At 39.8% G+C, this 16,339-nt stretch overlaps 1 protein-coding gene across 3 annotated transcripts in view; it reads left to right on the top strand.

Moving 5' to 3' along the window:
• rasgrf2b (Ras protein-specific guanine nucleotide-releasing factor 2b) overlaps positions 1-16,339 on the top strand; it is a 42,201-nt gene that overhangs the window by 16,271 nt on the left and 9,591 nt on the right. Inside the window, exons 4-17 of one of the 3 annotated variants that reach the window (XM_042219531.1) lie at positions 3,051-3,140; positions 3,243-3,379; positions 4,639-4,755; positions 4,927-5,006; positions 6,886-7,079; positions 7,198-7,307; positions 7,390-7,508; positions 9,002-9,162; positions 9,290-9,356; positions 9,836-9,972; positions 10,462-10,544; positions 10,916-11,119; positions 12,634-12,732; positions 14,612-15,096. In XM_042219531.1, the coding sequence (XP_042075465.1) occupies positions 3,051-3,140; positions 3,243-3,379; positions 4,639-4,755; positions 4,927-5,006; positions 6,886-7,079; positions 7,198-7,307; positions 7,390-7,508; positions 9,002-9,162; positions 9,290-9,356; positions 9,836-9,972; positions 10,462-10,544; positions 10,916-11,119; positions 12,634-12,732; positions 14,612-15,096 (2,083 nt within the window). Of the gene's footprint in view, positions 1-3,050; positions 3,141-3,242; positions 3,380-4,638; positions 4,756-4,926; positions 5,007-6,885; positions 7,080-7,197; positions 7,308-7,389; positions 7,509-9,001; positions 9,163-9,289; positions 9,357-9,835; positions 9,973-10,461; positions 10,545-10,870; positions 11,120-12,633; positions 12,733-14,611; positions 15,097-16,339 lie in introns of all 3 variants that reach the window. The other 2 variants (XM_014332599.2, XM_005919116.3) reach the window with 2 other exon arrangements.

The raw sequence follows: 16,339 nt of genomic DNA, 5'->3' as shown, positions 1-16,339 counted from the left end.
GCATCTGATTCTCTGCATTTAACTTCCCTCTTTATTAAAATAACCCCTTGGGTTCTGGACTAGCTGTCTTCATAGTAAAAAGCACACAGTACTCTGTACTTCTGACAGGCTAGCTCTGGGAGGCAGGTGTTCTGTTACACAGGTTACTTTGAAAGGAACTCTAGGAACTATATTATTAAAATCAGCTTACTATTATAGCATTGTCAAATTCTTAGGATTTCTTGAGACAGAAGTCTTAAGGACTCTAATATTTAAAATCATGCATGCTTTTTCAAAAGAACTGTAAGCAAGGATTTTTAAGATTTTTAAGCAAACAAATACCTTTATGCAGCAACTGAGCAAAACAGCCAGTGCAGTTTTATATGATAGGCAGAGTTAGGTAGTCACCACAAATTATATTTGAGTTGATGAATCTGGATGCCCTTCAGGATGAGTCATACAGTTTTTGAAGTTGTACAGGAGTCTTATGTCTTATGACTTGGAAAATGTATTAACTTTTTTCACTATGTCTTTAAATTGTATTTTGCTCTTGACAGATTGTAGCCTTCCACCAAGTTGATTTTAAGAAAATGTTAAGAAACTTTAATTCTGCGATTACCCTCCCAGCCTAAATCACAATTCAAGTCACTCAATAAAGAAAGATATGTAGGGTGTACATAGACCATGCTGGTATTCACTATGTGTGTCTTTTCTCAGGAAAGGTGTGAGTGGGAATGGTTTTCAGTTACCTCTGAGCGTAGGAAGAGAAGCCCACTGTTCAATAAAGACAGTCCATCAGTTTTATTGCAAACAGCTGCCAACCCCACATGCGATAAATCACATGCCCATGCTCACATACAAAACAAAAGTGACCTCTGCAACATTGTTAATAAGAAAGAATTACAGGAGCTAGAAAACTCCAACAAAGTGAGGTGCAGCAAGACCCCAGCACAGATTAGACAGCACATAGATTAGATTAGATAAAACATTTTTTTAAATCCCTCGGATGGGATCAGATTCCTGATTTTTCCAAGGGTAGCCCTAGTAAGCTGCACAGGAATGGGCAGTTACTAACTTCTGATGCACACTCAGTCATTTTGTTCTCGTAGCAGTCCTGAAATATGACAGAAAACACTCAGTTCAGAAAAGGAAACAAGAGGGAAAGAGTTAAAAAGCATAAAAGAAGTAGCTGGGGTAAAGGCGGGTTGCAAAGCCACTTGCAGATGCATGGGAACAGTAGGCATACTAAAGCAGTTTAAATGGGCATAAAAGGGCAAGAGCTAAACGTTTAGCTGACATTGTGGCTAAATTGTTATCTTTGGCCTTCTTGAATTAAGCTATGCTTGATTTCATTAGAATTATTCACTGGTAGTGTATCAGGTGATACAAAATCTATAGTTATTTTATTCAGAAAATATCAGCCTGTAAAAATAAAGAGAAAGTAATTGCATTGTTTTCCTTTTTAAACAATTTAAGTTATCATGATTCTTCTATCAAAGAAGAAATGAATGCTATGTGTGGAGCGCTGTTCTCCCAATGCTATATTCTTCTATGTGGCACAGGAATTACCAGAAGGAACTGTAAAGTTATTCTGATTGTGCAGCTGCTCGACTCAAATTGAATTCTTGTCTGTGCAGCAGTTGTCCCCAGGCGATGTTATTTGCTTATTTGGGCCGGCTGCAAACATTTCCACAAATCAAAGCTCTGCTGTCATTGTCACTTGACAGCGTTCTGCTCATTTGCGTCAATAGCCGCTTGCAGAAACATTTGACTTGCATATGGTATTTCTGTCTTTGGGACAGGAGCAGCACTCTGTTTAGCGAATTAGCACCTAATGATGATTTTATTTGAAATGCTCCCTCGAAGCAACAAGTGTGGCAGATACTTCTCCCTAAAACAACTGGTGTTATTTGTCATTGGCAGGATACACGGAGTCTGGCTGATAATGAAAACGTGAAAGAAAGTAATTTTATGTTAAGAAACATCTGCCAGTGCAATGGGACTGCTCGTGGAAAAAGAGAAAGCCAGTGTGCAGTTGGTGATCCATCTCATTAAAGCTTACCCGTGTTTGTTTGTTTGTTTGTGTGTGTGTGTGTGTTGCTCCGTGTTTATGAATAATTAAACCAACTAGCCACTGTAACTGTCAACAGTTGGCAGACATGCTCCTCTCTGCTGCCATTTGCATGATCACGCTAGTGAATAAGAAAATGAAGATGAAGCGCTGTGGCTGAAAATGTTTTGGGTTTCATCTTTCATCCTTTACTCACTATATAATAAACTTATACTGTCAGACGCCTGTCAGAAGCCTAAAGGTATGAACAAATAGTTGAGGCTAAACCAGTATTACAGCTCGTCCTAACCTCTGCTGGGTTTATTTCTGCACAGATGGTAGTGTTGGCAGGAAGAATCCTTTACTGGCTATGTTTGAAGTTGGTCATCTCTGGTATTTAAAACTGGTCCTCTGTATTGTAGTGAAATTTGACTTTCTGTTTTTCCACTAAGAGATCTGGCATCTGTCCAGCTCATTCCCTTTCCTCATTTTCAGAGCTAATGAAGATGGCATTAACTTTGTGGTTGTCTTTTCTTGCCTGCAGCGAGTAAATGTCACAGGCTTATCTGTCTCTGTTGTCTGCATTGAGTATTTCACAGCTGTAAAATCAGACAAAAAAAAGTGACTAGTATGCTTTATATCGATTCGTTTAGAATAGGAGAAGATTGCACTTTCTGTGCCCTACGATGCACTTCAGGTGATTAGGCGCATGATGTAATCCTTAATTTGTTTACCATCACCAGCTGAGAGCCTCCATCTTCTCTCATTTTCTCTTTCTGAATGAAGGCAGCAGATTGTCAAAGATGAGGAAGTCTAATGCTTATCTGGTGAAAACACACCAACAATGATTATCGCACACACAAAAGATCAATGGTGATTCCTACAGGAATATAACGTCTTTCTAGAAAAAGCGGAAAGTTTATATTAAGTCTTATGGATATTTTTCTTACCTAACAATTTAAATCTTTTTTGTCAAACCATCTACATTGTGCTCATATTTGTGTCTGAATTTCTCCAATAGATTATAGCTCTGAACAAAACTAAGGAGCGCATGCGGCCTTACCATGTCTTCCATGAAAACGACGACCCGGATATCAAAAAGATCAAAAAGGTGAATGAATAAATATAGTACAGTCACAAAAACAAAAATAACGCAACTTGTCTAAGCTTTTTCATTTGTATCTGTTGTACTACTACGTCTTTATATCTGTAGGTTCAGAGTTTCATGCGGGGATGGCTCTGTCGGAGGAAGTGGAAGATCATTGTTCAGGACTACATCTGCTCTCCTCACGCTGAAAGCATGAGGAAGAGGAACCAGATCGTCTTCAATATGGTGGAGGCAGAGACCGAGTATGCAAATGCATTACGCCTCGAGTCACACACGCTGCACAAAAGTTGTCACTGTTGTCAAGCCTTAGAGCACATGATGTTATCTCACTTGTTGTGTCGACTATAGCTCAGGAAACAATGACTGTCATGATCTTTTCTACTGTAAGCACTGTGCTGTAGGGTATATATATCATATATACGATATATACTCTACTGATAAATATAGAGTACTTTATATATTGTTTTAATGTTGGTTTTTTTAGATTTAACAAATCTAAAGTGAATCACAGTCATATTTACACACCCTGATTGACAAAGGAAAATAACCCAGATTTTCTCTGGATTCGTAATGTTAGCCAAAGTCATGGACAGATTATGTTGATCACACGTCCTAAAAAACAAATGAACCAGCTGACCTGTTCATCCAAAGACTGTTTATTTGCTTCTTAAGCAGCGAGTGCATAAACTACACGGTCCTATCATTTTCTTTTATACATGCCATCTACAGCACAATATTAAATATTAGTTCAAGCACACATTTTAATGTAAATAAAACTGCGTAAAAATGCCCCACCTTTCTTGAGGGATTCTTTCCAGCTTTCAAATTTAGTGGTTATAAGTGACAGCGATTGGCTGTTCATGTATCTGTATCCTTCTAGCATCAGTTTCTTGTCTGCTTGGCAGGTGCTGCCAGGGAGCATTAAACAGACTTAACTACATAAGTTGGGAAAATTATGAATGCAGTCCACAATAAAGTGGATGTCAGTGGATTTTATCAGTTCCTCTGTTCCCAGTGTGACAGTGCTATCACTCGATGCTCATTGCTTCAGGCCTTTTGGGAACGTGTGCTAGCATAATTTGCATCAATGTCCTACGCAAAAAGCAGGACTCTATAGCACTGGAACAGCTGCTAACAGTTTACGCTCTACCGACCTGCTGATGTGCTTTTCTTCCATAGTCTGGTCTGTGCTCACTACATGTTGACTGTTGATTGACAGCTGACATTTGACCAGTAGCCTGCGTCATTGTGCAGGGGTGGTGGGGGTGCTACATACTAATATACAATGTAAAAAAATATAAAATACAATTACAAATCTAACAAATGAATTAATAAAACTAAGTATACCAGAGTATAACTTTCTGCTAAAAACAAAATAAAAGGAAATTGTATCATCTGACTACAAAGTTGGCACCCAATTAATACTATTTTAATGAGACATTATCATTAAAATATGGGTTAATTTGAATGTTTGAAAATTTTTCTATGTGTGGAATAACAGGTACGTCCACCAGCTCTATATCCTGGTCAACTGTTTTCTCAGACCTTTGAGGATGGCTGCCAGCTCCAAGAAACCCCCCATCAGCCATGACGACGTCAGCAGCATCTTCCTCAACAGGTGTGTATGTGTGCGATTAACAAACATGTTTTGTCCATCTGTGAGTGCAAATTAATCTCTGGAGTGTTAATTACGCATGGTGCACAAGCAGAGACAGAGACTGAAGATAAATAAATAGATGAAACCTCTTTTCATTTCTGTTTTCACACTGTATTCGCAACGTGTCTTCAGTGAGACCATCATGTTCCTTCATGAGATTTTTCATCAAGGCCTGAAGGCGAGGATAGCCAACTGGCCAACTCTGGTGCTGGGTAAGCTGTTACTTGTCCTCCCATAAAGCGCAAAAATCGCACAAACCCACTCTCTCTGCAACTATTCAGTTACATCAAGGTCAGGCTTTCAGTGGTTCCCTGCAACCAGTTTGTCTCATTCGGACGTCATACTTGACGTCTTACTGCTCTGTTCACTCATGCATACGCACGTTTCCCTATCTCATTTGGCAACAAGGGCAGTTATTGTCTTGACAGACAATGACCACCCAGAAGGCATCCCATCATTTCACCTCCTAAAACAACCCCTCCCCATCAGATAAGCATCACCTAGGAGACGGACTGCTGAAAGATGTGGCAGCAAATTACTTGTGACAAATTCAAAAAGAACAGGGTCTGCTGATTAAACATGCAGGCCTTATCTCGCCCTTTCCTGCTGACTGATTCAGTGCAGTCCTTTGAGCTATAATATGTTTTATATCAACAAATTCTGCAGTATTTTTGATCAGTATTTATAATTCTTCAGTTTTCTATGAGTACTATTCAAATGCTTACGATTCCAACTGAAAAATGTGTGTTTAACCTACATAGGTTCTGCAGAGACAGCTATAGAAATACATTTCTTTCTGTTTGATTTGGCAGTTTATTTTCATCCGAAGTCATGATTTTGCTTTTTCTTTATTCTTTCTTTTTCTTTCACTATTTGGTGGGCATTTTGAGGGCGGCCAACATCTTTGCCGTTTTGAGATTCTCCCATAAATTTCTTTGTAAAGATTCATGTCTCTATCCTCTGTACAGTCATCAACAATTAGAGCAAATTTAATTTTGAAAAACATATGCCTCAGCATGACATTGTGAAAACTGACGTCAGGAGTGTGCTGAAGCAACAGGTGGTGATATAAACATAACTCAGCAGAAATATTGGCCAATTTGAAGCTTTCAAAGGATAACTCAATACGCGATCTGAAAAAAAAGGACCTTTCCAAGACTTTATTTTCCTCTTGTCTGCATGAAAACCCAGAAACAGTACTTCTGAAACTCTTCACTGTGGAAGTATGTTTTGAAAAGTTCAATTGTCAGTGACCTAAAATGACATTTACGTGTGGATAAAAGGCCACAACACACACACACACACACACACACACACACACACACACACACACACACACACACACACACACACACTATGTTTACCTGTAAACATGTGGACAGGTGCCTAATCTGTGCCTAAAAGATTTAAATTAGGAAAAATAAAATAACTTTAATTCCAGACAAAAAGAGTAACATTGGTAAAATCATTCAACCAGAGGAAAAAACAAATCTCAAGAGACTCACTGAATGTGGACTGGAAATAAATTAGGTTGGTAAATAAAAACAGAGGACAGATGAGCTGACAAAAGGCAAGACAGGACTGTATATACACATAGGGTTGATTGAACAGTGAAGCACAGATGGGAGCAGTAAATTACAAAGAGGGAAGACAAAGGCAGGAAATAAAAGAACAAGATATACACAAGGAAAAGCAAGTGTCAAAATAAAATTGTAAGGGGAAAGCAGAGAGAGAACTAATACAAAGACAAAAGAGAAGGAGACATAAACAGTGGAGAAAAATACAAGCATATGAAGTACTATCCATAAAAATCTAAGAGACCAAAACAAGAATATATTAAAAACCTGTACACACAAAGTACAGATAAAGGAATAACAATCCTTAAAATCACAGTTAGGAGCAACTCTGCTAATTTTTCAAAATCACAAATAATCATGAAAAACCTCAAGCTAATACTCCAGCTGCAGTGGAGATGGGAGATACTTGTGAACATCAGCTACTGTTACTGTACTGCTGTTAGCACTACAAATGATAATTTAATAACTACTTTGCCTTCATGTGGCTTACGTACTGTGTGTGTTCTTGTTCTAGCTGACCTATTTGACATCCTGCTGCCGATGCTAAACATCTACCAGGAATTTGTGCGTAACCATCAGTACAGCCTGCAGGTTTTGGCCAACTGTAAGCAGAACAGAGACTTTGACAAGCTTCTAAAGCAGTATGAGTCCAATGCTGCCTGTGAGGGGAGGATGCTCGAGACCTTTCTCACATACCCCATGTTCCAGGTAGATAACGACCATCAGCATCCTCTTGTATTCACAAACAAACCGTAACATGACTCCAACATGTGTGTTTTTCTCAATTCTTGTCTCCATGTGCTACTGTGCTCTTTCCTTCAACAAGATTCCTCGTTACATCATCACCTTGCATGAATTACTGGCTCACACCCCTCATGAGCATGTGGAGCGCAAGAGCCTTGAATTTGCCAAGTCCAAATTAGAGGAATTGTCCAGGTATGTGTCAGAGTCGTCTACTTCTATTAAAATTCTTGTTGTTGAATCCTGAACAAACTTGTGTGTTTGTGTGTGTGGCCAGAGTAATGCACGATGAGGTGAGCGACACAGAAAACATCCGTAAGAACCTGGCTATAGAACGGATGATAGTGGAAGGTTGTGACATCCTGCTGGACACCAGCCAGACGTTCGTCAGACAGGGTGAGTCTTCATCAGTGCAGAGCAAACCTCAACGACAGCAGATCTTTGAAGGTTTCCTGGATAGTAAGAAATTCCTTTTCTGTCAACTTGTTATCAGTAACTCGGTGAAGTTGGAAATCTTTCATTGTCTCATGGCCTTGGCTATGTGGCAAGGTTTGTCTCTCTGTCAGCTTTTCCAGTTATAATGTAGATGTGGTACTGAATGGTACATATTTTTCTGAGCATTAGAAAGTAACGAGACTGTCTGGACCAAGGGTGGGAAATTAATTTTCCCAAGGGGCTAAGCAAGAACAGACTGTGACTGGTTGGACGGCTGCACCAAGAAGGCCCCTTGGGATAATAATTGGCCACCCCTGGTCTAGACTGTTTGACTGCTAAAGAAGCCTTAATGGATTATTAACTAAGTGTTATACTGTGTATGATTCCTTTAAGTCACATCTCACCTACATGATGCACTTAGACCATGACCACAGTTTTCCCCACTGCGCAGACAAATAGATTGGTCAATATCACCCGTGTAGGCTACAGTCATGAGAAAAATAAAGGTTTCACAGGACTCTATGTACAGTCCTGTGAAAATTGTAGTACACCTTTTCTGCTTCAGTGGGAATTAAGAGGGTAAATAACAGCCAAACGCTACCTCTGTAACGGCAGAAAATTTGCAAGTTTGCTGGTCTGGAGCATTCAGGTTTATATTTCCACAGTCTTCCCAGGAGTGGACCTCCCTGCAAATTCGTCCCAAGGTCAGACTGTGCAATTCTCAGAGTAGTTGCAGAAAACCAAACACAGCATATCAGCACCAAGACCTCATACTAACCATCACCATTGTGGTGAGGGGGTGATGATTTGGGTTTGTTTTGCAGCCACGGGACCTGGGTGTTTTACAGTCATTAAGGGGTCCATTAACTCTTCTGTATACCAAAGTATTCTAGAGCAAGAAATAAGAGTTTAATAGAAACCTTAATACTGTTGAAGTGACATACCTGCATTCATCTATGGATATAAGAACTATTACTGTGACTTAATATGTAATCTTGCTTCTGTTACAGTTAAATCCTTTTAATCAAAATTATGCAGTTTTGTGCGGATGCAATTTTCCACTTAAAGTGTGCATTTTTGGGTCATAATACCTGCTAGTACAGGAGGTGGAAGACAAATGTCAAGTTTCCTTACAAATGCGCTGTAGAGAAGACAGAGATTTTTCTTCTGCAGCTGAATCACACATCACAAAACGAAGCCCTGATGCCAGTTTTGACAGTGCACTTTACTGATCCATGGTTCCTGTCTGCTTTTAATCCACAGGGACTAACTTTTGCCTCTAAACCTGCCTGTTTCAAAGATCGACTCCTTTTTTTAATCTCATTCACTGTCATGTTGAGACACTTAACATCACTTTTTCATGTCTGTGTTTGTGGCATTGTAAATGCTACACATCCCTCAGCTTACTGCCGGTTTCATCAAATGTAACATCCTGCGTGTCTCCCGCTCCACAGGGTCTCTGATCCAGCTGCCATCGGTAGAGCGAGGGAAACTAAGCAAAGTCCGCCTGGGGTCCCTCTCTCTGAAGAAGGAAGGGGAAAGGCAGTGTTTTCTCTTTACCAAACACTTCCTTGTTTGCACACGCAGCTCTGGGGGAAAACTTCACCTTCTCAAGGTGAGAACAGGGTTACCCTTGCAGTGTATCTATACCTCAGCAAAGACATTTCTTTTGTAAATCAACATTCATTTTCATCCAAATTACCAATAAATAGTTGTGCATATTTTCTCTTAAACTATTGCAGCAAGGTGGAGTTTTGTCCCTTATTGACTGCACACTTATTGAGGAACCAGACGCTAATGATGAAGAGTGTAAGTATATCGCATCAATCAAGTACTATGTCCATCCTATCAATACATGCACAGCTCATGGCTCATTTAGTTCCCTTACCACTCACTGAGGTTAATTAGGTGTCAGGTGATAAGTGCCTGTGACTTCCCTTTAATTATCAAACGCTCACCCCTTTAAATGTCAGGTTTAGATCTTTTAACATTACAGATCCATTAGTTTTTTGTTTTTTTTTTTTTTTTTCCATTTTGCAATTAGGGAGTCTGATGAAACATCTACACACAAAAAGTGTTGAGACAAACACATACATGTGTACACTTCATTTTTACACCCAAGCCTCAGAGGGGTGTAGAGGGAATATAGCAGGTTAACCCTAATTAGCCCGCTGTGTGTATGTGTGTGTAAAATATGACTGTGTATGTGCAAGCATTTTATTTTTACAGTACTTATGAATTATTGATCGTTGTAGTTTAAAAAGCTCATTGTTTTTCATCTATCACAGCAAAAGCTGGTGGTCAGGTGTTTGGTCAGCTGGACTTTAAGCTTGTCGTAGAGCCGTCAGACTCGTCTTCTTTTACTGTGGTGTTGCTGGCGCCGTCACGACAGGAGAAAGCTGCCTGGACTAGTGATATTAGCCAGGTACTACATAAATCATGCAAATGTACACCCAGACAAAGACAAAAAACAAGGACCTTCAAATAACGAGGGCATGTCTCCGTTGGGCATTGAGATGGCTTAGTAAACACAGACTGTGGTGCAGTTCCCCAGGGCTGAGTTCAGCTCAGTGCCTCAGTACTTCATAAACAGGGTAACACCAAACAAGCATGTCACTCTGCATTAATTCTAGTCAGGCACAAAAAAAACAAATACACTGACAGTTTTAAATAACTTTCTTTTTTTAGTGCCTTCAATGAGACTTGTGAAACAGTGTCAAAGAGTGTGCTGTATTTACTGTTAATAAAAAGGAAGAAAACAGATGTTCAGTACGTGATTATTTTAGAATAGATCTGGAACACTTATCTGCTTTAAATGCTGTAGCTTAAAAAATACATGATAATAACTATATATGTAATTCTCTTTCTTTTTTCATTTGCTCATCTCGCTACTCTCGTCTCTCCGTCTCTGCAGTGCATAGATAATATTCGCTGTAATGGCTTGATGACCAGTGTGTTTGAGGAAAACTCAAAAGTCACAGTGCCTTATATGATCAAGTAAGTATTTTTGTGTGTGTGAAGAGAAAGCTATCTCTTCATGCCACGCACGTGTCGCAGAACATAAGCTGTGATGGCACATCTGGTTAAAAATATGGTTTTTTATGCTTGTTTCCTTTTAATTTATGCTGTTGCTGAAATCTGCTTGACGGTATTCCCTTATTTGCGTCCTTTCTTTGAAATATGTGGGTTTTATATTAATTTTTTATCTTCCTTGGCTGTTTTTGCTCAGTTACTTTCACAACCTTTGCCTAGCTTAGCAACCCAGCAGTCACCCATGCTTGGTTATGAGTTTGTGTGTGTGTGTGTACGTGTGTATCCATCAGATCCGATGTGCGTCTCCATAAAGATGATGTTGACATTTGCTTCAGCAAGACGCTCAACTCCTGCAAGGTCCCCCAGATCCGTTATGCCAGCGTGGAGCGGCTGCTGGAGAGGCTGACCGACCTTCGCTTCCTCTCCATAGACTTCCTCAACACCTTCCTGCACACATACAGGATCTTCACCACAGCAACCGTGGTCATGGACAAGCTGGCTGACATCTACAAGAAGCCCTTCTCCTCCATACCTATCAGGTCTTACCATTCACACATGCAAATATCCATTCACAAACACAGATTGAAAGCAGATTCTGTACATGCTCATTGCTACCGTGCAGATTGAAGCGCCTCATAAATCCTCAGGGAAATACTGTTTACTGGTTTGAGCTCCATCAAATTTTTACGAACATGGGCACATTTATTCCGGCCAGTATTTGTGCCCTTTGCAAACACAAACACACACAATCTTGTATATTGCCATTACCTGGGTGTTCTGAGAGGGTTTTATGAGCGTCCTTTTACTTGTTTTTTTGTAAATATGTGAATGATGTAGTCAGATGTGGGTCAGTGTTTTGGAAGAAGCAAGCAGCTTTCACCTCTGTCCACAAGGTTAAACACATACTAACTGAACTATAAACTGGCCTGTTTTTGGAGACCAACTGAACAGATGCTTCAAACTGTTTTTGGCAAAGTCGTAGGAATAATCAGTGTGTTAGATGAGACGTTTCTCTGTCTCTCTACTTTTCTGAAGCTCTCTGTCTCTCTCTCTCACCCATGGCTACATCAAAATTGTCTGTTTATATTCCTTTCACAGCTTTACTTAACTTAGCTTTTCAACTGGAAAAGCTTTGCCTTTTCCTCCACCCGAGGGTTGGTTTTAAAATGTCTTACCTCACTCACTGTGGCCTGTGGCCTTCCTTCCATCCAGGCACCAGAGTGGTGCGGGAAGATGAACCACCCTGTGTGAAGCGATGCCACTTCTTTACTAAAGCTTTTTTTCCCCTCTCCTTTGTTCTCCAGAAAAAAACCTTTACAATAGGAGGTTTATAAGGTGATTTTTAGCCATGCTAGTAAAAGGGTCTACCTCTATGTTCTAGACAGAAATATCACGTTAATGAGTGGCTGGATTTACTATGAAACTGTGAAATTCTGCAGTGATTTGCGGGCAGAGAATCTATTGCAATACAACTTTTCCTTTAACTTCTTGTCTGATTCTATCATTGGGTCAAATTCTAAACATTGTTCTAATTTAAGTCCAGCCCACCATGAAAACATCCAATTGTTTGTTGGCCTGTATTTAAGCCTCAGTTTTAGCTTTGCATATTTGGATGAGTGTGGAGTGCTAAGTCATCAGCTAACTCTATTAATGATGGTAAAGGTGAATTTACACTCTGTGCTGGTTTAGTGTTGGAACAAGACTCAAATGGCTGACAGATGAAGTGCTGACCTCTTTTTTATTAGTTTTTCTAGATTAAAGAAGATGATGCCAACTCTCTGAGCAAATGCATAAAACCTACATACATGTACAAAAATCCAGCTCTGTGTTTTTGTGCTGGAGTTTTCTCCCATGTGGTCATGTGCTGACATCTGGGACACTGAACATGTGCTGCTGTTGTCTGACTCACACACTTTCTGTCCCCTTTCTCAAACACACCTTTACTCTTCTGAGACATTTGTTTATCATCCCTCCATATTCTTATCTTAAACCATCCTCTATCTCGTTACATTTTGTGTCATCCATGTCCCTTGTCTCTCCATATCCCCTCCAGCTACAGGATGCAGTACCACTCATTTGACCGTCTGTCCATCTCACCCATTTGTTCTGACTACAGTCTGAAGATCAAGAAGATTGCCATGGATCAGTCCAAGTAACCAACGCTCTTCTTTCTGCCTCCCTTCTTGCTATCTCTGTCCTACTTTCCTGCTTGTTCTTCTTTTCTTCTGCTATGATACTTAACTGATGCATGACTTTCCTCTCTACTTTGCCAGAACAGCTCTTTATATGAAAACTCACAGGGATTGTGATTCCACCAGTTTTAAATCAACAATATAAAGATAGGAATGGGAGAAATTATGAAATAATTTTCTTAAATCTTTAGCTGATCTGTGGCATGTTTTATCACAGAAGTATCGCTTCCTTCAGGCTTTTCTATCTATCTTAACCACATTTATCCCTTTTACTATTCTCCTCCAGTCCCTCATCTTCTGCCGCTTGCGTCCTCTTTTTCTACTCCCTGCTTCAAAGTACTTTGGTATTGGTCGTCTCTGCGTTTCCTGTATCTTTTCTTCCCTTATGCTGCTATCATTTCTCTCCCTCCTCTTTCTATCTGGATTGCAATTTCTTCCCTTGTTTCCTGCTGAATAACAGATTTGTGTGACTAAATGATGACTGTGAGCGTGTTTATCTACGCATGATTACTTCTTTCTCGATGTAGCTCTGTACACACAAGTCTGTTTGAAGGGTAAATGTCATCATAAGATTGATAATCCAAATGCTTGTTGATTAAAGCTTTTACACGCTTTCATTGCCTGCTAAACAAAGCATTTCAAATGTTGCAAATCTGCAATAAAAGATGATTTTTGGTTTATTTTCTGCTGAACACATTTTTGTTGATTGTGATTTTGCCATGTAAACCACACAAGTACTAAAATCCTAGTCTTTCCAGTTTGTTGACATGTTATATATTCACATTATAGTTTTAGCCCAGTATGATCTAGCAGTTTTAGGACAGGGGACATGAACAATCATCACAACAACTATAGATAATGCAGATACTAAATGTTTCAAATGCACAAGTCAGTCACCTTACTTTTGGTGTACTAATCAAGTACGGCAAGTAGTTCCCTAAACCACTGCCACGACACTTTAAGCTGGCTCTATAAATGAAAGCTTTTAAATTTTGTTCAACAGCTAATCTCCAACTGTGGTCACTGATTTTAATATACCTTCTTCATTTAAACCATCAATGATGGCACAAATGAGACTAAACCCAAGCAGTTCCAGCTCATAAAAAGAAAGCAGCTACTAGATAAATACCATAAAGTTTCATAGTGCTAAGGAGGACTCCACAGTTTGATGACGAGTCTCTCTGGGTTCAGCTTAATTAGAGCAGCACTGAGTTAGCTTAACTCGTCTAGCCTCCGCCATTATTTGAAAGTAGGAAGCCATGCATGCAAAGGTATGCGATTCCCACACTGTTAATTTAATATGTGTATAAATATCTGACTATTAAAGCTGACGGTCACCAGGGTAACCTCAAAGATTTTGTTTTATTTCTAGTTATTTCTCAGCGTAGAAGAGATGACTGTATCACAGTGAAAATTGTGTCACTGTTTTAATAATTTCTTACTGTACTGTATGTGCCCACTCGTTCTAATTCACTCTGGATAACCGCAGTAGCTGAATGTCCTACATTTAGTACTCTGTACCTCAGGCTTACCCAGTGCACTGTAAAATTTCAGATTCTTTCCCAAGCCACACTTTTCTCCTTTTTGACTTATGAAAACACACAGGGATATTGGATTCTGCCTCTAAATCAACACTTATCTCCAATACAGGAAAACAAAACAACAAAACTAACAAAACCCTTTGGTAATGAAAGTTTTACAAAGACCAGCAATTTTGTTTTGAGCTGATGCATCTCCAGATTCCTTTTGTCTTTTTTTCTTAAATACTTCTTCATTGATTTTCTTTTTGTTTGTTTTTAACAATTCCATTATTTTGCTAATACATATGTTCCTTTTTAGGTCTTTGGAGCTGTTTTTTGCCACCAATCAAAATAACAGAGGCGTGGACCACGTGAATGACAAATCTCCTCGTCTCTGCCGCAAGTTCTCCTCTCCGCCTCCTCTGTCCATCCCATCCCGGACCACCTCCCCCGTCCGAACTCGAAAGCTGTCCCTCCACTCCCCTATCACCGCCAGAGTCGGGGGCCTTGATCTGACCAGTCCTCTGTCCAATTACAGTGTCAACAACAACACTTCCCAGTCTGCTGGCAGTAGCCCCACATCTGCCCAGACACCAACACCTCAGACCCCAACCCCAACTACTTCCTCTCCTCCCCCCCCTCCCTCTTCCACCTCTCCTCCACCGAACAATTCTAAGCCAACACAAGACCAAGTTCCTCCTATTCCCTCCTCGCCTGACCAGAGTCCCTGCTCAACTGCAGAGGGAGAGGATGTCCCCAGAATTGACCCCTTCTGTGGAAAACTGCGACGGAGTATACGGAGAGGTATTTCATAGTTTCCCCTATTACACTTTTCAGAACATTAGGACTGAATATTGTTGAAATGTATCTGTTATTCTATGGTTTTCATTGCTGTATTATAAGAAAAACAGGGAAATAATCATTGTCAACTTTTAGTACTTGAAAAATAATACAGATTATGTAAATAATCAAATAGGCACATAAATATATGAATGTTTCTCCTGTTTGTTAGCTTTAGGTTATTAGGTCAGACCGCAAAAATACTTAAATTAGGCTGAAAGCTTTCTGCTGCCACTAATATTGACATGAGGTTAAGCATATGGGGTCTGAAGTGTGCTTTGCTGCATTTGTAACAGTAGTAATGAGTGATAAGTGATGTTGCAGTGCACTCGCATTACCTCAAGTTCAGCAAGGAAAGATATTAAACCACCGGGGGTCAGAAAAACCTTTCACAGGTTAAAATTAACAGTAGATTTTTTTAAATTTTGCCTGCAGGTCAAAAAGCATGTCCGGTAACCTTTTCTGCTTCTTTATATCAAATAGCATCAGGCCACATGCTGTTAGAGACTATGTGCTGGACTATATTTGTTGTTTAGGTATATTATCGGTGTATGTATTGCCACTAAACTTATACATTTAAAGAGTTGTTGGTGTACTAAAGGGTTTATGAAGCACTGAAGGTTACTAATCAAATGACAGAGTGAAGTGTTTCCCTGTAAGAGCAGAACAAGTGCCTGGTGGGACATCATTATCTCCTGGCATTTGTGTGCCAAAGTCAGCTAAGCCGCCTTCCCACCACACATGCTCAGATCTTCTAATGGTAGTGTTAAGCAGCTCTCTCAGGCTGGAGAGGTATAGCGTCAGGGCATCTCAGGCAACACGGTTTCAATTTGACACTCATCAATATTTGCACATGTGTATGGAGTGTGTGTGTGTGTGTGTGTGTATGTGCATGAGAGGTTCATGTGCTTCTAACCGCTTACAAGGAGACAAAGACTCATTAGCATTGGTACCACAGAGCCACTTCACCTCTTCTCTATACTGTCTGAGCTTCTTGGGCTCTTAATCAGTCAGTACATTCTGTGCTTATGTGTACCTGCAGCTAATGTGCATCCACGTATATGTCTGTTGATCTTTTGGCTTGTCTCCTTAATGTGTGTGCATATGCATGCTGGTAAATTACCAGTGTGACATTCTGAGCACAAGTTAAAAGTGATTATGTGAAAAATCTTACTGTTTTAAATCTATCTATCTATCTATCTATCTA

This window comes from Haplochromis burtoni, unplaced genomic scaffold (assembly GCF_018398535.1).
Source record: "Haplochromis burtoni strain Fernald_Lab_line unplaced genomic scaffold, NCSU_Asbu1 Contig_34, whole genome shotgun sequence".
NCBI classification, from domain to species: domain Eukaryota; kingdom Metazoa; phylum Chordata; class Actinopteri; order Cichliformes; family Cichlidae; genus Haplochromis; species Haplochromis burtoni.
This window is presented reverse-complemented; position numbering and strand designations above follow the sequence as displayed.